The 23,683-nt window shown below is 40.2% G+C and overlaps 1 protein-coding gene across 1 annotated transcript; it reads left to right on the plus strand.

Moving 5' to 3' along the window:
- Positions 1-343: 343 nt before the first annotated feature.
- Positions 344-11,459, plus strand: LOC131252647 (glucosamine inositolphosphorylceramide transferase 1). Its single transcript, XM_058253300.1, has 4 exons — positions 344-862; positions 982-1,107; positions 9,204-9,371; positions 9,520-11,459. The coding sequence occupies exons 1-4, from the start codon at positions 569-571 to the stop codon at positions 11,203-11,205; spliced, it is 2,274 nt and encodes a 757-aa protein (XP_058109283.1). The 5' UTR covers positions 344-568; the 3' UTR covers positions 11,206-11,459.
- Positions 11,460-23,683: the final 12,224 nt, after the last annotated feature.

Below are 23,683 nucleotides of genomic sequence, written 5' to 3' on the forward strand. Positions count from 1 at the left end.
AAATAAAATAAAACCGACTAGATTTTTCAACCAACTGTAGCCAAGTCAGGGACCTAAAATCATATTGGTTTAATAATCCTAACCTCTGATTCGTTGGACACTTGTTTGTGAAAAAATGACCGTTGGAATATTATAAATTTACATATCCACCAATCCAATGGTCAGATAATAAAATAAATTTAATTTTAGTTCATGATACATATAAACTTGTAATAGGATAATTTAGACGGTTCCATTCCAGTTGTTGGATATATGCCACGTGTGCAATTTCTAAGTGCCAGCGTATCATCATCCATCAGAGTATTAAAGTTTTTCTCTTGACGGAGGCGGGCGGGCTCGACCTGAAGACTGCTACGGCATTTTCCGCGTTAAAGGACGGAGAAACAGAGGAAAAAGAAAGGAAGCTGCTGATCGTCTTTGGAATGTTCGAAAATGCAGTAGTGTCTTCCGTTTTCCACGACTCTTCTCTTCCATGATTTTCTTTGGGTTGACGATGACTGTAATTCCAGAGAGAAAAACGGATTTGAAAGGAAATAAATAGCAGCAGCAGCGGATATATTGTAATTGGATGGGTTCGAGCGGAATCGGCAACGGAAGCGGCAGCGGCGGTTGCTGCGACATGAGCCTCAAGTGCTGGTGCAGGTGGAGATGGGATCACTGCTTTCTCTCCACCACTTTCCTTTTTCTTCTTTCCTCCTTCGTAGTCTTCGCTTCCATCGCCACGTTCTTCGCCTGGCTCACTTTCCCACCTTACGATCGTCCGTCCATTTCTTCCTTCGGCTGCCAGCCTGACAGCGAGGGGTCGTGGTCTATCGGGATCTTCTACGGCGATTCCCCTTTCTCTTTGAAGCCTATCGAATCTGTAAGCCCTCTCTCTCTCTCTCTCTCTCTCTCTCTCTCTCTCTCTCTCCTTTTTTCCACTCCTTTTCCCTTTCGGATCTTCTGAGCTGATTCTGTGTTGGGATGGTGAATTGGATGCAGAGAAACGTGTGGAAGAATGATAGCAGTGCGTGGCCTGTTGCGAATCCGGTTTTTACTTGTGCATCTGCTTCAGATGCTGGCTTCCCGAGCAATTTCGTTGCTGATCCTTTCCTTTTTGATCAGAAGGTATATGTTAGGAAGGATTTAGATTGCTTTGTTTGAATTTCGGATCACGCTATCTTTAGATGGAAAATGCCCCCACACTGATTAAACTAAGACTGCGAAGGGGTTCTTGCGAATCGAATGACTGTAGTCGAACGCACTTAGTGAACAGCCCCAAACACCTTAATAAAACAGCCCAGAAGCGGAGAGAATTCGGATGGTTTGATAACTGATTCAAGCGAGAGAAAGCGGTGCTAGGAGTGTCTGTCTTTAATTGCAAAATGGCTCTCTCAGTCTCTGTATGTATAGTGCTTGGATGGGTGCTGGGAGCAAGTTTTAAAATTGGTGCATTGGGTATTGTATTGTTAGCCACCGAAATGGGCTTGTATCGCCTTGTATCACCCTCTATTGTGCTGTTTTGTCACGATGCAGGCTGATACATCTGTACCGTCATGGATGATACAGATGTGTATCGGGGGATATGTACCAGTTTCGGATGACACTTTAAACCTTGGCTGGGAGGGGCTTGAGAGGGTGCCTGAAGAGGCATCTGTCTATTAGCAGGAATCACTTTCATTTCTCTTTATTCTTATTAGGGTGTTTCAGTAATTTACTCTTGTTGGTAAAATCAAACCAAGTTAGATGGCACCCTGCCATGTCGTCTTGTCCAAGGGGCTTCATAACCGCCACCTGAGTGCCACATCATATGATGGTCAACATGGTCAGCTATCTAGCTAGGTGACACTTCAAGCTGCTGGTTAGATCCATGGTTGGCACAATGGCTGTGGTGGTCAACGCAGTCAACCGTCTACTTAGGTGTCACTCCAAGCCGTTGGTTAGACCCATTGCTTGCACCATGTCTCAAAAAGAGCTAAGTTCAATTTTGGAAAACTTTAAGGCTCCTCAGGCGCCTTGGAGCCACTTTGGTTTCTCTTCATTTGAACTAGGGGTATTTCTATGATGTTTATAAAATGTGTATGTACATTAAAACATACATGAATTCAATATAAGTAGTGGAATTTTAATTCATTCCCCAACGGCGGTCTCCTTTAGGGATCCTACTTGTTGCTTTTCAAGATTGCACCTTCAGTGACAATCAATTAATGATGCCTCAAAGGATTTCTTATTGGTATGGTGTGCCAAGAGGCATAAGGACCAACTCATAAGTTGAAAGGATGTTCAAATTGTCCAAGAAGGATGGTGACATAGGAGTGAAAAATTAGAGACTAAAAATTGGAGTCTCTTTAATTAAGTGATGGAGTTTTAGGGATGAGCCAGAAGAACAATGAACGAAAGTTATTTTAGTTGAATTTGGAACCTCGAATGTATATTTGTAAAGTGGCAGACTAGTCTCTGAAGGTGGGTCTTATTGTTATGGAAGCAATTCATTTCAAAGTGGGAGATGGAGGAAGAGTTAGATTTTGAGAGGATACATGGGTTGGTGAAGCTCTGCCTGGAAGTGATACACGAGCTGATCTTAAGTCTAGTAAAGGGTGTGTCGATGTTGGGTGAGCAGCTGGACGTGGAACATTTGCCTAGAATCATGATAATTCCTATTTCAAATATGATGACAAAATGGTATTTGTAAAGGTGACACTAAATGGGTGGGTCAAGGCTATGACATCGATGGGGATAAAAGGGGAATAGGGGATGGGAGCTATGATGTGTCAAAAGGTGGAAGGGACGACAATGGTGACAAGAGATGGAGAGTGGGATTTTGGGTTGGTAAACAGTCTTTGATGAAAAAATTTCAAAGACATAGTGGCTACCAACAAGTGATCCATGATGAAGATTTTCTTTGGAACATTGGGTGGTAAGGCCAAACATTTCTGTTAAAAGGAATCAGAAGTAGGAGGAAGTGAAGCCTTAGAGATATTTGACTGGGCAACTTACATATTCCTATGGGATGTGAGGACACTAGAGAGAGGAAATGGAATTATATAGGTTTCTTCTCATCCAAATCTCTTTTTGAAACTTTAGGAGGAAGTAGCTTTGCCCCATTGTGCTCTGATATGGGATTTGTTGCCTCCTCATAGAGTTGAAACTTGCGCATGGATGACTGCTGCCAATTATCGTGACTTTGGATTGCCGTGAACAAAGTACTGGCTGCTGAATATTCAACTTATATGTAAAAGGGAGGAAGAGTTGATCCATCATCTTACATCCATTTTCTTATGGCTAGGAAGATTTGGGGGTACTTACACTTAGATATCTTTGCTTTTCAAAGATAAATTGATGGAGTTGATGATGGTGGCTTTTTAAGAGAAGATGTGGGATTTTGTGACATATGCTTCCATTTGCTCTATATTAGGGAATTTGGATAGAAATGAACCTTGAATTCTGTAACAACATCAAGGTTAAATGGGCTCTCACAGTACCCAACTTTCACAGAGTCACCACTTTGGACCTTCTTGGAGATTGGTTCTCAGTGCACCAAGTGAGAAGAGTTTGGTGATGGTTGCATGTAGATGGAAATATCTGTCACTTGCAAATCAAACTTTAATGTTTTGTCACTTGGAGATCCATAAGCCCTTGGATGGTGACACCAACCTGTGGATTCCATCTGGTAGCCCAATTCTTCTAGATGTGGTTTGGTTCAGATCTCAAGTTGATTTGGACATTCAAATCGCGGGAAGTTCTAGAAGTTTGTAGTATTCTAGAAGAGTTTAAGTTAATGGTTTGAGATGGTCTCCAAGTTCACAATTTGAGTCGGTCAAAGTTGGTTGCTAAGCTAGCTTGGCGGGCAAGTTAACTTCATTAGTAGCCTTGGTTAGGTTCTTTTATCAAAGAGATTGGAGTTTGTTCTAATTCAGTATTGGGTTGTTTTGAGGAAATATCTAGAAGGTTTGCTAGGAATCGTAAATGATACTTATTGGGCAAGTTATTTAGGAAAGTGGGAATGCCATTTGTTTTTGAAAAGAAAAGAGAAATGTGTAGGGGGACATCCATGAGTTCTTCTAGGCCCATGTATGATGTTTTTCATACACCCAGCTCGGTAGAGTTGTAGTTTACCCGCTCTCCCAATTCATGGCCAAGGATCGAATCTCCTTAGGCAATAGCCCCAGTGCCCTACTCAAAAAAGTGTATGTTGTTTTCATTTATTGTTTTTTATTGTAATTCTTTTTAGAAACTTTAGAGGGCAAACTGTAGTAATTTTGCAAGTATTTTTCTATTTGGCAAATCGCGTACATTAGCTAGGATGACTTAGTTTTAGCCATTTATTGCATTTGGGTTTGTATATTTTATGACTAGTTGGGGGTATTCTAGACATTTTCTTTTAGTTTACTTAGCTGTTGAGCTTATGAAATCATAGATTAGAGTTGTCTTGGTCACTAGTCCATTTTTTGTCCATAAGACCCACAGTTCTAAATATCAGAATCGGAGCATTTATTGGTGAGTCTGGACACAATATTAGTTGGTAAATAGTTGTGTCTCATTTATCAATTCACTTTGGGGGTATGGTTTTCATTGTCTGTTTGCCCCAATGTTACACTAATCACCACCCCCCCGTTCCCCAACATTTTCCATTCTGAATCCAATGCTCTGGTTTATGGATCTGTGTATCTCATTCACCAATATTGCATGGTCCAAGATCTGCGACACATACTGACTGGTTTTGAATCATAATAAGGCCCTGAAGCTCAAAATAAATAAGTTGCTTCTGAAAAGTGAAAATTGATATCATGTACTTTAAAATCAACAGACAGAACTCACATCAAATTTGATTATTATCAGCTTCAACTATGTTCCACTCAACAATAATTACAAAATCAGGGACCAAGGAAAAATAAGTAGGTTAGAACAAGTAAAAATGACAGAAATGCTTGCAGGATTAATACTCCCAAAACAATCCAAACTAAGTATGTTGTGAAATCTTCATGGGTTGTGTCCTAAGTGGCTGCTGGCTTCATCAGGGAGGCCTCGGCTGCTACCCCACAAACATTCAATATCTCAAAACCAGTCCTAAGTGTCCACTTCAGTGCCCAGGCCGAGGAGTCAAAGTTGGGTCTGAGAGAACATATTGTTTGGCTGCAAACCAACACATATTTAGTACCGATAATCCATATTGCTGATATGATGTAGCTTTGGATATGTATTGAAAAGAATCATTATAGAATGTTAAAAGCAGGGAAATTTTGGAATATGACATTTCAATGTGTATGTATTACTTATTGTGTTTCACTTGGTGACTTGAACAGTTCTGGTATTTTGGTACTTTGGTACTTTGTGGGCTACAAGACCTTTACTAGTTGTGGTATATGGACTACTTTGTCACTTGAACATTTCAGATATTTTGGTATCTTGTAGTCTATGAAACCTCACCGGTTGTGTATATATACCTGTTTTTGACTTGCAACTTGTATAGAATCATGTAGACATGTTACTAGTTTGTTATGTCCCATAAATGGCCAACACGATATTGTTTGTTACAAAGAACAGATTTAAACATACGAACTAGAGAGACTAGCTGTGAATGAGCATTTACTCAAGATTCGATGTGAAGAAAGGAAGATTCGGCCCTGAGTCCTGAAAGAAGCCAGGGAATTGGATGATTGGGATCAACTACCCTCCTTTACGCCCGCTTGGGACTGGCTAGAGAATTACTTCCAGCGAGTTTTCTAATCAAATTTCTTCATCATCTCCATCTAAAAATAAAAAATAAAAAATCCCAAGTGAAGAACATTTACTAATCAATATACTTGAGGTTGAGTCAGACTTATTGGTCGATAAACAATGTCTATTACATTATAGTAAAACCATCATTCGATGCTGAGCGTGTAACTTCCTATTGAAAGTATATTATGGCGAAGATGATTTAGAAGTCCAAAAGGCAGGACATCTGGTTATATATCAAATTGTAAAAATACTGAACTGCCACTTATATGTGATGTTATGCATACCAATATAGTATATGACTTCAGAAATGATTCTTGTATTACATCGAAAGGGTGTGGACTTACAAAATTACAAATGAAGAGGAACAACGCTTGAGCTTAGAAAGGCATCCATAGTGATTGCGAGTGGTATTCATAAAAAAAAAGAAGAGGAATACTAGTGATAAAGAAACAATAATTGGGGGATCTTCTTCTTCTTCTTCTTCTTTTTTTAGAGGGTTATTTTATGATCTTATTTATAAAAGTTGCTAGGCAACTACCCAAACAACAAAGAATTCCGTAACAGCCGTTATGACCCTGTAACGCGTAGCAGTTGCCACTGTTACTGTTATGGCCTCACACAGGCGTTACCGCACACCGTGGTTTATTAGTAAAATTTAAAAAATGTGAGGATCTCAAAATATGTTGTTTTGTTTTTTTTCTTTTTCTTGTTTTTTTGTTTTTTTCTTGTTTTTTTTTTTTTTTTTTTTTGTTTTTTGTTTTTTTTTTTTTTTTTTTTTTTTTTTTTTTTTTTTTTTTTTTTTTTTTTTTTTTTTTTTTTTTGTTTTTTTTTTCCAGACGTATTTGATGGTGTAACTAGCTACTCTTTCGTAAGAATGCTATCCATCAAGCAGTGTCAGCTGGACTTGCTGGAAGTCGACCAAATAGGCGCTTATCAAAAACAAATCAAGCATGATTTGGTGGATTAGGGTCCATACATATAAATATAGGAAAAAAGATGTAAAACTGAAAAAAGTCATGGCTTTCCCCTTTTTTTCCCGATAAATGGTCTACTCTGCTTCGGTTCATCAAATCCCAGTCAATTTCTTTTCGATCATCAAAACAGGCCTAGATGTAGTTTATATTAGTTTTTAAGCTTCCTTCATGGTTGAAATGAATAAAGAAGTGGAAAAGAAGAGAAAATTTGAAAATAAAAACTTTCATAATAGGCCCTTTATAGTCATATCGGCCTGTAACGGATGCATCAGCCCCGTAAGAGTGCCGATGCAGGGGTATGAGCTTGTATTGGCCGATACAGCCCCTTTTTAGATAACGAACCGTGTCACCCCTGCATCCATAAAAGGGTAACCGTTTACTAAAAGGGTAACCGTTTACTTTACATAGCGGCCAGTATGACCATAAAATAACCATTTTTCAATACCATGTTTGCGAAACTTCATATATGATCTTTGTATAGAATTTAGAAGGCACTATCAGTAAAATCAAGTATTCTTCTAAGTGGAACAAATGCTACAGTTAAAAAGATTTGAAACACTCACATGTGCACTTATTTTTTTGGTAGGAAAAATGTTTCTTTAAAATAGTATAACATGGTTACTTGACATTGTCTTACAGTTTTTATAGAATGTGCAACTAACGTAACATGTACTGTTAATACATTAATATTAAATGTGCATGCCTATGTGCTCTCTATGTGCTACCACGCTCACACTGTTGGTCCTGTCCTGCTCCTGATTATCATGGGAGGGACTGCTTGAATAGGCTAAAAATTAATCGAAGTATCTTCATGTTGTTAATTTTCCTTTTATTCTTCTTCAAAAAGCTCAACTTCCCAGCTTTCTGTTGCAATTCAGAAAAAGGGGAAAAAATGCTATTCCATTTATACTATCCCAATCAAAATCCTCAGCTATTGTACCATGGAAGAATATTGCTTTCCTTTTGCATCCTTGGCTGTTTCTTTTATTAAAGAATTCTATGTTCATCAAGTATCAAGAAAACAAGTGTTTTCTTTTCATCCCCATCATTGAGCCCCTGCATCGTAAGTACCTAAAGGTACATGTATTCTCTGTGGTAGTGCTGCTTATTAGGCACGGTTTACGCAAGTATGGCACTTGCAAAATTGTAAGTGGTGATCACTGGTGATACCTGCTACTTTGGAGTGTCTGCCATGACTTTTCATATCGTGCCTTCACAGAATCACAATTAGGATAAAAACTTTTCAGGCCTGACCCTGGTCCAGCCTGCATTGGGCTGGATCTGGGCTATGGAACCATGATCTGGGCCGAGCTGAAAGGCTGGCAGGCTGGGCCTTGGAATGGGTTTTGTGTTCTGGTAATTAGATTTTCTGTGGCTGGGCTTGGGTATGCACAAAGGCCCAATGGTATAGCCCGTCCGGGCCTGATTTATATAATACTTTCAGGCAAGGTACCCAGCTAGAAGGATGAGCTGGATGACTTTTCATATCGTGCCTTTACAGAATCACAATTAGGATAAAAACTTTTCAGGCCTGACCCTGGTCCAGCCTGCATTGGGCTGGATCTGGGCTATGGATTTAAGTAGAAATTTCATAGTGTGATTTGCCTGGGGACCGAAACTGGTACTGCTCACCCTGACTCAAGTCTGACTTGGTCCCATTTTGGTGTGGCAACATGTTTTCTTTTAGACGGAATCTGATGCAACTCGGACGATACTCATTCGTATCGGATGGTCTATAAACCATGATCTGGGCCGAGCTGAAAGGCTGGCAGGCTGGGCCTTGGAATGGGTTTTGTGTTCTGGTAATTAGATTTTCTGTGGCTGGGCTTGGGTATGCACAAAGGCCCAATGGTATAGCCCGTCCGGGCCTGATTTATATAATACTTTCAGGCAAGGTACCCAGCTAGAAGGATGAGCTGGACCCGGACCAAGATACTTTGTTAGAAGGCCAGGCCCGGTCTGGACCGAGACGCTTAGCTTGATTATGAATTCTAGCAATTGTTGATGGTGGATCACCACCATGAACACGGAGTTGCCCTAGGGCCTCCGCCAAACGATCCGCCATGCGATCGATGGAAGCCTGCAGCCCTTGCATAGCTTGCCGATTCTCTCGCCGTGCTGCTTCAAAAGCTGCCGCCGTTAAAGGTAAATTCCCTAGAGCACTGCCCATGGGATTGTTGCCCGACCCGTCGTTAGAAGCTATCAATATCTCTAATAAAAATCCTAATTCTAATAAAACTCTTATAAGGCCTAATTTCTAAAAATAAAAATTGCAAATAAACTTTCTCTAGAAGAGTCCTAATATAACTAAAAGTTATTTCTAAAAGGAAAGAAAATCTAAAGCTCTAAAAATATTTCAGGTTTGTGATGCCAATTTCTAGATAATATCACTCTGTTTATTTATAGTATTTCTTGTTGTTTCTACCAAGGCAAATGCATACACTGACTTTTGTGTAGTATGTTCTCCTGCCCTTCTCAATGGATTTTCTAACGGCTCCTTACATGATTTATGTTGGCATTATAATTCAGGACGATGCTCTCTATTTGTTTTTCGAGACCAAGAATTCAGTCACTTTGCAAGGAGACATTGGTGTGGCAAGAAGTACCGATAAAGGTGCAACATGGAAGCACTTGGGCATTGCTTTAGATGAGGAATGGCACCTTTCTTATCCATACGTTTTCAGATATCATGATGATGTAAGATCAACGCTCCTTCATGTTTAATTTTCTCTATAGATGTCTGCAATTTATGGGGCCCTGGAGGTGCCCTTCATCTTGACACTGGCTTCCCAGTTATTATTATTTTTATTTATTTATTTATTTATTTTCCTGTTTGTTCCATCAGATATACATGATGCCTGAGAGCAGTCAGAAAGGGGAGCTCCGTCTCTATCGGGCACTGAAATTTCCCCTTCAATGGACATTGGAAAAGGTTATATTGAAGAAGCCCCTCATAGATTCCTTTATCGTGAATTACAAGGGCAATTTTTGGCTCTTTGGCTCGGACTTCAGCGGTTTTGGCACCAAGAAGAATGGGGAACTTGAGATTTGGTATAGCAGCACACCTCTTGGCCCGTGGAAACCACACAAGCAGAACCCCATTTTTAACATCGATAAGAGCTTGGGTGCTCGAAATGGAGGCAGGCCGTTTATGTACAATCACAACCTCTACCGCATTGGCCAAGATTGTGGTGAAACATATGGCCGGGGAGTGCGGGCTTTCAAGGTAGAGGTTCTTACCAAGGACGAATACAAGGAAGTTGAAGTCCCCTTAGGCTTTAAAGAACCTGAGAAAGCCCGCAATGCTTGGAATGGTGCTCGTTACCATCATCTAGATGTGCAACAAATAGGCTTGAATGGTGAGTGGGTTGGAGTGATGGACGGGGATCGGGTTCCTTCAGGCGACTCTGTCCATAGAATTATTTTAGGCTCTGCTGCAATTGCAGCTGCAGCTGCACTGGTTATTTTAGTGGGTGTATTGGTGGGAGCTGTGAAGTGCTTTCTACCTCCCAACTGGTGCCTTCATGGTTACAGAAAGAGAAGCGACGCCTTCACATCATGGGAGCGCCCTCATTCGTTCTCCTCTAAGCTGAGGCGGTTCTTTACCCGTTTGAACAGGATGAGTTCATTAATTAGAGGACGGATGAAGCCCAACACATGTGCAGGCGGATCGGTTTTGGCATCAATGTTTGTTATTGTGGTGGTGCTAATATGTATGGGTGTTAAGTATATTTATGGTGGCAATGGCGCAGAAGAAGCCTACCCATTGAAGGGACACTATTCTCAGTTTACATTGCTAACCATGACATATGACGCTCGGTTGTGGAATCTTAAGATGTATGTGAAACATTACTCGAGGTGCTCTTCAGTTGGGGAGATTGTCGTAGTGTGGAACAAAGGCCAGCCTCCTCAACTGAGTGAGTTGGATTCAGCAGTGCCAGTTAGAATTAGAGTAGAAGAGCATAACTCGCTGAATAACCGGTTCAAGATGGATCCTTCAATAAAGAACCGAGCCGTCCTCGAACTTGATGATGACATAATGATGACTTGCGATGATGTGGAGCGTGGGTTTAGGGTCTGGCGGGAGCACCCGGATAGGATCGTCGGGTTCTACCCACGGCTCATTGATGGGAGCCCGTTGAAGTACAGGGATGAGAAGTATGCTCGGACGCGTAGAGGGTATAACATGATATTGACAGGAGCTGCATTCGTTGACAGCCAGGTGGCATTCAAGAGGTACTGGAGCAAGGAAGCCGAAGAGGGAAGAGAGGTGGTGGACAAGTACTTCAACTGTGAAGATGTGCTCTTGAATTTCTTGTATGCTAATGCCAGCTCGTCGAGGACTGTGGAGTATGTAAGGCCTGCATGGGCAATTGATACATCAAAGTTCTCAGGGGCGGCCATCAGCCGGAACACGAAAGTGCATTATCGGGTCAGAACAGATTGCCTTGTCAAGTTCTCCGAGATGTATGGGAATCTAGCCGCACGGAAATGGGAATTCGATGACCGGAAAGATGGTTGGGATGTATAGGAGAGGATTTTGACGACGATGACAACAACTCCAACAGAGACAACAACAGGTCACATACTGCCTTAAAAATAGTTCTTTCTTGTGTCCAAACCATCTCTTTCCGACATGTGATTTTGTTTTTTTGGAAACTGTATCTTTGATCCGTCTTGTTAAACTGTATCTTTGATCCCTGTCTTGTTAATGTTCTGAGGGGCCATTGTAGCTTTGAATGATGAATCATATATGTACATTGAGATCCCCCCTCTCTTTATTTTTTGTTTTTATTTTTATTTTCCTTTTTTTAGTTAGTCATCAATCAAGAGTATGGATTTTTATTTATTTATTTATTATTTTTTTTTGGGCAGAATTGGTTGCTTGTGAATCCGAGTGGAAGAAAATTGAAGAATTCTGATCCAATTACCAATCACATGATGGTATTTTCATGGGAGAACTGATTGCCTATGGCAACTTGTGGTGCCGTGCCATCTTTCCTGTTAACATACCACGTGTAGGACATCCGTACCATGAAATCGGCGGGCCCCACCATGAAGATCACCCGGCATAAAAATCAGGCCAGTCTGTTCAATGGATGGGCCACTCTATTCAAATCAATGGACAACTGAAAGTCTGATTCAACTTACAGTTATGGCCCACCTGGCACAAAAAATCAGGCTACCCCACTTATCAAATGATCTGCAACTTTGAAACCAATGGGCAGCCGATGGTGGGACCCAACATACAATTGTGGCATGTTGACTAAGTGGATGAGCTTGATTTTTGGAGAATGGTGATCTTCATGGTGGGGCCTACCCTTTTTATGGTGCCGATGTCCTACAAAACTAGCGTCTTGGTGGGAATGATGGTATGGTACCACAAGTGGTGGTGCTGTTGTCTGTGGGTGATAGGTTATCTTTTCATGGTCACTAAGTAAATGATCTAAAAAATTAAAAAGAATGCTGTTCTCACTCTCAGACCAGAAGGTTTGCTAGACCCACAGGCACTTCTACAAGCAGAACAAGTGCCAACCAGCCACTCGTAAGGTGGTCTCCCACTCTGAAGATGATCATATGATCAGAGCCCCTCATCATGCAGGCTACACAGGCACTTTGAATGCGGGCCATCGGAATGTATTTTTCGTTAACCATCCATTCCTGTATAACGGTTGTTGCCCACCTGATGAGTGGACTGGCCTGATTGTGGGGTTAGTTTTGCGTGGGCTGCGGGCCCCAATGATGAATGGCTGAAATCTTGCACAGGTATGATATGATTCCACGCATGACCCAGATAAGGGATGTTCACGGTGGGCCCTACCGAGTGATTGGTCCCCATCATCCTTGCGGGATCATCTTCGTGAACAACGAGAGAAATCTCTTTGATGTTTGAGAAATCCTGACACTACCACAAAATATCTGTTTCGCTCAGTATCTATCTTTATTTTCTTGACTATGATCAAATACGGCGGTTGTGTTGTATGTGAAAATCGTATCTTTAGTTTTTCGTGCAATCGGTGGACAGAACATGATGATTACCTGGTATGAAACTTGTATTTGATGTCTTAAATCTAGTCACATATGAGCCAGTCGATACGATTGGCACTGTTTGATGTCACCTTCGATGGCATTGAACAGTGCTCAATCCCATGGAGATTTTTCGGATTTTCTTCAGTTGGTCCTGGACTATTTAGGGTGTTTTTTCGATGCCATTGGAGGGCGTTTGATGACATCGAAAGTAAGGTTTGATGCCATTGAACATAACTCGATGCAATCGAGGTTTTTTGGAAAATCATGTTTCGTCTCTGGACAGTTGATGTGTTATTTTAATGCAATCGATGTGGCTTCGATGCCATTGAATGATTAGTTTCGATGACATCGAAGACTCCAACGACAGTTTCCGCATAATTTTATGTAGAATGGCGATTTTGTGGAATTTGTTTCTGATTTTTTTGGGGATTCTTCTATAGACTATATATATTGGAGTACTACTGGGGTGTCTAATTCATCCAAGGGTTTTAAAGAGTGTAGCAAGGATGGGATTTGAGGTCGTTTGAATTAGAGCTCTCTCTCTTTGTAATTTCTGCTATTATAGTAATCATATAGTGCTTTGTGCCGTAGTTTTCTCCTGGAAGAGTTTTTCTATGTTAAATTCGTTGTGTTTTTGTTATGCTTGCTTTTTGCGATTGGATTACTCTCCTAAATTCATCTCCGTGCACTTCTGCGGTCCCCCAACAAGGCCCACCCATTCATTTGGTGGGCCAATACAGTATGCTGAGCTGTACCATTGGCCGTCCATTGATTCGCTGCATCCCATCTTATGGGTGGTTCAGTCGGACCTGATTGTAGAACTGTACGTGAGATGTGGAACGTTGGCAGGAAGTGTGATTAGGTGGTTCCACTCACTAGGTTGCCCAACCCATATGAAAACAGAAAGGTTTAAATACAATTGCCAACGGTTCACATCTACTGTAGGCATGTGACCATGCCTGATGAATGGATATTCGAGATTTGCGTACGGTCATCTTCATTGAAGGGGCCATCTCATGCACGGATCAGATGTTTCAGGCACTTGACAGGTGGGGCTAATGAGATTACAAGTAGCCTTCTCACTTTTCCGTCTCTTTGGGAGGCCGTATCAAATGCAAGAGTTTCTAAGATAAGTTCAGCGTACAAATTGACATGTGGGGCCCACCGTGGTGTTTTAATTAATCCGATCCATCCATCATGTGCGTGCCCCAATGTTCTCATGGGCGCCCAAAAATCCGGACGATCCGAAACTCATGTGGACCACACCACAGGGAATAGTCGGGATGGGGATGCCCATTGTAAAAAAAGCCCTTCCAAATTGTATGTGGGGCCCACAATGTCTTGTATATGCCATCTAATCCATTCATTAGATGCATACGGCTAGGAAGAATGGACACGCAAAAAATACGGCCATTCCAAAACTCAGATGGGCCACAACACGATTTTAGATATTTTAGGCATGATTTTACATTCTGTGGCCACCTGAGTCTTGCAGTCCAAGGAGAATTTGGAGGGACGCGCATGATAAACAGATTAGATGTCATTGAAACATCACTTAGGGCCCCACATGTCAATTTCGGCTTTTTTTGGGGTCTAGCTGTGCAAAGAATGCACAATTCAATGGGTAGGATCCTTGGGCTAAGATCCTCTCATTTGTGCATTTTTGGGCTATGGTCCATATCATTAATAAGGTTGGAAATGATCTTCCCAGCTAGAAGAGCCGGGCCTGGCTTTAGACAGGGCTTGGGCCATTAGGTGGACCTGGGCCTAGCATGCATGGCTCCATAATTTTTGATTGGGATGGGCCCAGTCATTTTAACCCAGCCTTGCCAGTCCGGACTTCATATATACATATGTTGTATCCTAATACGATACTCCAATCCTTGATTATGCAATCCGTGCATTTGAATGTAGGCCGTTGGTTTCGTTTCTCCATGTCTGTGTTCACTACCCCTTTCAACAATGGACGCCGAATCCATGAACTTCTGTGGTCTAAAAACACGTATGGAGCGTTTGGTTGCACCAAATGGAACTGGATTGTGTACTGAATAAATCAGCATGCGTGCTGATTAAACTCCGTCGAGACTATCATGATTTATGTGTTTTATAATCGGTTCGGATCCTCTGTTCATGTGAAACTTCGATTTCCTGCATTTTGATTGTGCTAGGTTACCACTAATGACAACAGTACCGATGCATTAAATGCAGACTGTGATGACGTGGTCCAATCACTTTGCAATGAACGGAAAGTTCATCTTTCAAACTATAACTACTCGTAATTAAATGCAAACTGTGACTACTGGTCCAATCACTTTGCAAAGGACGGAAAGTTCATGTCTCACGTTGAGAAACCAAACTCTTTAATTTAGAGCTGAGCAGGGGACAACTCCACTTGGCATACTGGACTTGCCATACTCGTTCAAACCTGGCTCAACCGGAACCAAGTGGGTAAGACTTTGCCCAATCCAAACTCAAATTGAGTCCAGTAGGGTTCACCATCAACTCGACTCGAACTCTGATTGAATACCATCTCAACTCGATCCAAAACTCAACCTTAATTTGAGTTCAGGTTGGGTGTCTATATATATATATATCCAAATGCTCAGCTACACACCGGTTTGTACGCAATTCGTGCAAACTTTTTGAGAACTCATCATACGTGATGTGAGTCCCAAATCTAAACGGTCCACGTTATGCAACATCTCCTAAAACCTCCAGGCCCCAACTTCTACTTTTATCCAAAACTTGGTAAGCCATGGAAAAAGAAAACAATTTCATCCCTTGATTTGCATTTCTCTTTTCTATGGCTCACTATAGTTTTAGATCAGGATGAAAATTGGTGCCTTAGGGTTTCATGACATGCCACATTACATGTACCGTTCGGATTTGATACCCATGACACGTGTGCAAAGTTATGCATGTGCGTGCACAGGTGCAAAGAACGCCCTGCCCACGCACCCCCTCGCTCTCTCTCTCTCCACACACACACACACACACACACCCCTAAATCTAAGAGAAATTGATCACCGTAAATGCCTATTTTACCCATCGTCTTTTCTGAACCCTTCCAAACTTACTTTCCCAAACTAAACTTCCGACTCTTTCTTGAACAAAAATACCTCTGCTTTTCAAACCCATTCCTGTAACCAATTTGCCTCCCTCCGTTTCCACAAAAACCTTTTTTCTGGACAAAAATACCCTTGCCTTGCATTGCACCATTGTAAGTGCTGTGCACACTCTTGTTTGTTAAATTTCAATGGGACAAAACAGCTTATGATATAGTTCACACTATAAGATAGAAAGTTCACTTTCGAGTGAATCTTCAAATGAACAACCTACAAGTGAATCTTTAAGTGATTCTTCAAGTGAATCAAGATGGAAAGTTCACCTTCATGAGTTGGAAAATGCAAGCTTAAGTACAAGTCGTGAAGATGGATTGTTCAAGATAAAGTGTATTCAAGTTCTACTGCACTTCTAGTATAAGATCAAACTCTACTTTCAAGTGCACTTCAAGTAGAAGATCAACTGAGTATTATTGAAGTTTCAAGGTTTACACTTCAATGTCCAATTTTCTCAGGTATAATTGACCTTAGAAAAACCTTAGACTTAGGTGCTTTCAAATGTTAATCTTATACGGGTTTTTATAATTTGGTTAGGCTTTAATTTGACTAGTCTAAGCCTTGACTCAACTAGTCTAAGTTGTGACTCGACCAGTTTAAGATTATCTTCGACCAGTGTAGGATTTAAATTCAAAAATTAGAAATTTCTAGTGGTTTCTCGACCAGTTGAGTAGGTTGCTAGACTAGTTAAAGGGTGCTCGACTCGAAGTCCAGCAACTAAATTTTAACACCTTCAACTAGTCGAAGGCTCTACTTGACCAGTCGAGGGGGGCCTTCGACCAGTTGAAGAATGGTTTTATCTGATCACGCCCAAAATTTGAAATTTAGTTAGTTCTTAGACGAGTCAAAGGAGACCTTAGACGAGTCGAAGTAACAACATTTCAGCCTATAAATAGAGGCCTTCTCTCATTCCGAAATTACCAATCCAAGCTAAGAAAAGCCTCCATTAAGAAAGAGAGAAGTCCCCATTATCATCAAGCTATTGCATGGTATTTTATATTTGATTATATAACTTTTGTTTTTTAAATTCGTTGATATCTTTTATGAATCATATATTTTAAAGAGAGTAATCACTCTTCTTTTGAGATCTAAGGGATTCAAACAAGTAGCTTATGTTTTGAATTAATTTAAAATCAATTTAAAACCTATAACCCTCGTTTGTGTTACTGGACATTGAACATTCTACTCCAAGTGAAGCGGTTTTACGAGCTACATCAAGAACGTCTTCAAGAAGAAGATAAGTATCATTCTATATCTTTGTATTTGATTTCTTCAAGATATCCAGAAAATCTCATGTATTGGTTTTGACTGAGATAGCCAGAAAATATCAGCGTGGGGTTTTAGTTTGTGATAGCCCTTCTAAAATCACAACTATATAGGTTTTAAGGTGAACCTGTGAAAATCTTGATTATTAGTGAATGCCAATATCACGTGGGATGTGATTATTGGGAGTGGAGTAGGTGTGGCTATTTGAGAATAGTTAGTGTACACACCGAACCACTATAACTCCTGCTGTTTGTGGTGAATGATTTATGTGATGTATATGTGGTGAATGATTGTAATTTATTTATGCATATGTGGTGAACGCTTGTAATAGCTCTTTTGTCGCTTGTTTAGTTTGTGATCTTGATTACTACATTGATGAAATCAGGTTGTCCTACCTAAAACTTTGTTTTTGGTGTAAGGTTGTCCTATGAACTAAGTTTGAATCAATTTCTCAATATTACTACAACTGAGATCTGTGATATGTTCTGAATTATTTACTATTTCAGTACTTTAAGTTTTTATTTGACATAATCTTATTCACCCCCCTTTAGGACCATTAGCTCGCCGTTTTCAACTATCCTCTCCACTTTTGCAAAACCCCTTTATTTGGACGGAAATACCCCTGCATCGGATCGCACCCTCTTCATACATCAGCATTTTCTGGATTTTCTGAAAATGGTTCCTCCACCGAAGAAAGCATGCACCACAGGTACATTTTAATCTATTGCCTTGAACCGAGTAAATTTTTTGTGGGCCATTGAAGTGTAGGATCAAGCTTGCATCTGGGTTTTTGGTTCATCCATGTATACATCATCCTATGAACATGATGGATGACAAATAAAACATCACTGTGGGGCCTAGCAAGGTTTCAATGGTGGAATTGCTGTTTCCTGTGGTATGATCCACTTGATATTTGGATATGCTACGATTTTTGGCTCAAACCCTTGAATTAGATGGAAAAACGGATGAATGTTGTGGATAGTCCACATACATTCAAGGTGGGCCTAACTCAGTTAACTCAGTACGATAAGAGCGTACTGAGCAATTTGATTTCCAATTTGTGAGAGTTCTCGATCCATTTAACCTACTTCTCGACAGTATGCTCGAGTCGTCGCCGACATTCCCGATGCATGATTGGTGAAATTCCCCGAGCAATTCATGAATTTGATAGACAAATGATAAAAATATGACTGGGAACTTCCACAAATTCATGTAATGTAACAGTAAATTATATGAACTACTCTGTCAATTTCATGAACTGCTCGGTCAACTTCACCGAAGTACTCATTGAATTTCACGTGAAGCTTGTTTAATTACATGTTGGCTCGTTCAATTTCACTTGAAGTTCATTTAAATTCATGTTAGCCTCATTGAATTTCATGTTAGCCTCATTGAATTTCATGTTAGACTCGCTCAAATTCAAGTTAACCTCTCTTAATTTCATTATAGGCTCGTTCAATTTCACGTTAAGCTTGTTCAAATTCATTTGATGTTAGCCTCATCAATATGGTGTCAGCCTCGCTTAATTTCATCTTAGCCTCGCTTAATTTCAAGTTAGGCTTGTTGAATTTCATGTTTGCTTTTTTGAATTTTATATTTATCTTGCTCAATTTCATGTTTGCCTCACTTAATTTCATGTATGCCTCGCTGAATTTCCAGTTTGCACTGTTGAATTTCTTTTGATGCTCATTGAATTTCATCTTTACCTCGCTGAATTGCACATTTGCTTCGCTGAATTTCCTATTTGCCTCACTTAATTTCATGTTTGCCTCGCTGAATTTCATATTTGCCTCGCTCAATTTCCTTTGTTGCTAGCTGAATTTTTAGGTTGCCTCGCTTAATTTCATGTTTGCCTCGCTCAATTTCTAGTTTCCCTCGCTCAATTTCATGTTTGCCTCGCTCAACTTTCAGTTTCCCTCGCTAAATTTCATGTTTGCCTTACTCAATTTCCTTTGATGCTCATTTAATTTCCTGTTTGCCTCATTGAATTTCTAGTTTACCTCATTGAATTTCTAGTTTACCTCACTTAATTTGTAATTTACCTCGCTCAATTTTAAGTTTGCCTTGCTCAATTTCTAGTTTGCGTTGTTGAATTTCTATTTTGCCTTGCTCAATTTTCAATTTGCCTCACTCAATTTCTAGTTTGCCTCGTTGAATTTCTAGTTTGCCTCGCTGAATTTTCAGTTTGCCTCACTCAATTTTCAATTTGCCTCGCTCAATTTTTACCTTCCCTTGCTCAATTTCATGTTTCCGTCACTCAATTCCTAGTTTGCCTCACTGAATTTCTAGGTTGCTTCACTGAATTTTTAGCTTGCCTCGCTGAATTTTCAGTTTGTCTCGCTCGATTTTCAGTTTGCCTCGCTGAATTTCTAGTTTGCCTTGCTTAATTTTCAGTTTGCCTCGCTCAATTTTTAGTTTGCCTCGCTCAATTTTTAGTTTGTCTCGCTTAATTTCTAGCTTGCCTCGCTGAATTTCTAGGTTGCCTCACTCAATTTTCAGCTTGCCTCACTCGATTTCCATTTTTCCTTGATGAATTTTCAGTTTACCTCACTCAATTTCTAGTTTGCCTCGCTCAATTTCAGTGATCCAAACCGTTGATAATGTAGTCCAAATGTAACTAGTCTATGGACCTATAGAAGTCGATAGTATATGCCTACCCCTAATACTCTGTGTATTTGTAACCCAGGACATTCAAACACTTCATCTGGCCTGGATGAATAGTCAGGACGATTATCTAGCTGTTTTGCTACCCATGGAAGCCCGAGTGCAAATCAAGGGTGAATATACCTTCCTAACTGGTTCCGTTGTTGTGGCCCACCTGAGTTTTGGACTGATTTTATAGAACTAGCGTCACCATGAGGTCACATATCTGATGAGAGGGTTGGATGTGTTGCACACATCAATTGGGCCTCACAACATCTCGGTAATTCTGTTAGCTTGTGGTAGTGCCAATAGGTCAATACCCCTTGAATGTGTCCCTACATATTCTAACTTAGAGATCGGTGAAGAAAAAGAGAGAAAGTTTAGGGGATAGAGAGAAGAGTAAATTAGAGACTAGTGAAGAAAAAGAGAAGGCTTTATATTTTAAAATTTTAGAAAATAGAAAAAGAAAAGTTTCTTATTTTAGAATGAGAGAGAAAATAGGGTTTACATTTTGAATTTTTGAAAAAGCTAATTGGCTAGGTTGAGAAAATGGGCTTTTAGACAACTATATCTAGGCTCGGCTTGCTTGAGAAATGAGCTCTAGATTTAAGCTTCAATCCGGTCCTTGAGCTCGATACTTCAACTTAAGCCCATTTTAAATTGAATCAGGCTTGAAAGCCCACTGGGCTAGCCTAGCCCATCGACAATCCGTTCCAACTTTTTTGTTAAACAATAAACAGTTATATCTAGGCGCCCACCTAAGTATATTTTGAATTTTCAGTTTGCCTTGCTTAATTTTCAGCCTGCCTTGCTAAATTTCATGTTTGCTTCGCCGAATTTTTAGTTTACCTCGCTAAATTTCTAGTTTGCCTCGCTCAATTTTAAGTTTGCCTTGCTCAATTTCAGTTTGCCTTGTTGAATTTTTAGTTTCCCTCGCTCAATTTCTAGTTTGGCTCACTAAATTTCTAGTTTGCCTCGCTCAATTTTTAGTTTGCCTCGCTTAATTTCTAGTTTGCCTTGCAGAATTTCTAGGTTGCTTCGCTCAATTTTCAGTTTGCCTTGCTCAATTTTCAGTTTGTCTCGCTCAATTTCTAGTTTGCCTAGCTCAATTTTTAGTTTGCCTCACTTAATTTTTAGTTTTCCTCACTGAATTTCTAAGTTGCCTCGCTCAATTTTCAGCTTGCCTTGCTCAATTTCTAGTTTTCCTAGCTCAATTTTCAGCTTGCCTCGCTGAATTTTTAGTTTACCTCGCTGAATTTTTAGTTTGTCTCGCTGAATTTCATACTTCCCTTAATTTCTAGTTTGCCTTGTTAAATTCTTAGTTTGCCTCGTTCAATTTTCAGTTTGCCTCGCTCAATTTCTAGTTTGCTTCTTTGAAATTTCATACCTCCCTCGCTCAATTTCTAGTTTGCCTCACTCAATTCCTAGTTTTGCCTCGCTCAAATTTCAACTTCCCTCGCTTGATTTCATGCTTTCCTCGCTGAATTTCTAGTTTGCCTCGCTCAATTCCTAGTTTTACCTCGCTCAAATTCCAGTTTGCCTCACTCAAATTCCAATTTCCCTCACTCGATTTCATGTTTCCCTTGCTGAATTTCCAGTTTGTCTCGCTCAATTTAATATTTGCCTCGATTAATTTCATGTTTGCCTTGCATAATTTCAGTTGAGGCTTATTCGATTTCATCTGAAGCTCGCTCAAATTCATCAAGTGCTTGATTGTTTTCAATTATGTCTGATTGTTTACACTATGAGTCACTAAATATATAGTGAACTTTAATTTTGATATATTTTGCAATTCATGTTTGTAGGTGATGATTCTTCTGCTGGATTCCCAAACCCATCCTCTAAGTGTTCACTGAAATGGTGGTTTGACACAGTGAAGGGTGGATTGGAGAAGCATGATAGTCGGCTAAATCTGTTTAGGCGATCCTCATTTCTTTTTTGTGCACCGGTCGCACCTTAGCGGGAATAGACATGTAAAAATTCACTGTTATTTAGAGGAAGTTAATAGTGTATGATTGTTTGTCTGTAACCTGTAAATGATACTTATCGTAGGCATGAGAGGAAGAGGGAATTTTTGTGAAATGTTGTATTATATACAGTGTTTGATATACCCTATACAATTTATACTGAATGAAAATTTATAACCTGTAAATGTTCCCTCGCTGAATTTCAAGCTTGCCTCGTTGAATTTCCAGCTTGCCTTGCTCAATTTCCAGCTTCCCTCGCTCAATTTCTAGTTTGTCTCACTCAATTTCATATTTGCCTCACTGAATTTTCAGTTTCCCTCGCTCAATTTTCAGCTTCCCTCGCTTAATTCTTAGTTTGCCTCGCTGAATATCTAGTTTGCCTCTCTCAATTTTCAGCTTGCCTTGCTCAATTTCCAGTTCTAGTTTGTCTCGCTGAATTTTCAGGTTGCCTCGCTCAATTTCCATCTTGCCTCGCTCAATTTTCAGTTTGCCTCGCTGAATTTCTGGCTTACTTCGCTCAATTTCTAGTTTGCCTCGCTCAATTTTTAGTCTCACTCACTCAATTTCTAGTTTGCCTCGCTCAATTTCCAGTTTACCTCATTGAATTTTCAGTTTGCCTCGCTAAATTTTCAGTTTGCCTCGTTGATTTTTTAGTTTTCATCGCTCAATTTCCAACTTCCCTTGCTGAATTTCTAGTTTGTCTCACTTAATTTTTAGCTTGCCTTGCTCAATTTTCAGTTTGCCTCGTTGAATTTCTAGCTTGCATCGCTCAATTTCTAGCTTCCCTCGCTCAATTTTCAGTTTCCCTTTCCAAATTTTTAGTTTCCCTCGCTTAATTTTCATCTTCCCTCGCTTAATTTTTAGTTTGCCTCGCTCAATTTCCGGCTTGCTTCGATGAATTTCCAGCTTGCCTCACTGAGTTCTGAATTTTTCGTTTCCCTTACTCAATTTCTGGTTTGCCTCGCTCAATTTGCTATTTGCCTCGCTCAATTTCCTTTGATGCTCTTTGAATTACATGGTTGCCTCGCTCCATTTCCTTTGATCCTCGCTGAATTTTCAGTTTGCCTTGTTGACTTTTCAGTGTGCCTCACTGAATTTCCAGTTTTCCACGCTCAATTTCCTCTTTACCTCGCTCAATTTCATGCTTGCTTGACTTAATTTCTAGTTTGCCTCGGTCAATTTTCAATTTGCCTCGCTCAATTTTATGTTTGCCTTGCTCAATTTCCTCTTTGCCTTGCTCAATTTTCAGTTTTCCTAGCTCAATTTCCTCTTTGCCTCGCTGAATTTCCAGTTTCCCTTGCTTAATTTCATGTTTGCCTCGCTGAATTTCTTGTTTGCCTCGCTCAATTTCATGTTCGCCTCACTCAATTTCCAGTTTTCCTCGCTCAATTTCATGTTCGCCTTGCTAAATTTTCAGTTTGTCTCACTCAATTTCCAGTTTGCCTTGTTGAATTTTCAATTTGCCTCACTCAATTTCACGTTTGCCTTGCTCAATTTCCGGTTTGCCTCGCTCAATTTCATGTTTGCCTTGCTGAATTTCCAGTTTGCCTCGCTCAATTTCCTGTTTGCCTCGCTCAATTTCTAGTTTGCCTCGATCAATTTCCTCTTTCCCTCGCTTAATTTTCAGTTTGTCTCGCTCAATTTCATGTTTGCTTCGCTGAATTTCCTGTTTGCCTCATTCAATTTTCAGTTTGCCTCGCTCAATTTCCAGTTTGCCTCGCTCAATTCCAAGTTGGCTCCTTGCTCAATTTCCAGTTTACCTTGCTGAATTTCCAGCTCCGTGGATTCGGAGTAGTTATCCCCTTGGTGCGTGTTTGGTTCATGGATTTGAATGGTATTGAATTGTATTAGATGGGATTAACACCATTATTGCACAATGATTGCATGTCTAGAAATACTATAGTATTGTAGCCATCTAATCCCATGTTTGGGACAAAAATTTTGCTACTGGAGAACATCGGATTAAGTAAAATCATTTTTGGTG

This window comes from Magnolia sinica, chromosome 1 (assembly GCF_029962835.1).
Source record: "Magnolia sinica isolate HGM2019 chromosome 1, MsV1, whole genome shotgun sequence".
Lineage (NCBI taxonomy): Eukaryota > Viridiplantae > Streptophyta > Magnoliopsida > Magnoliales > Magnoliaceae > Magnolia > Magnolia sinica.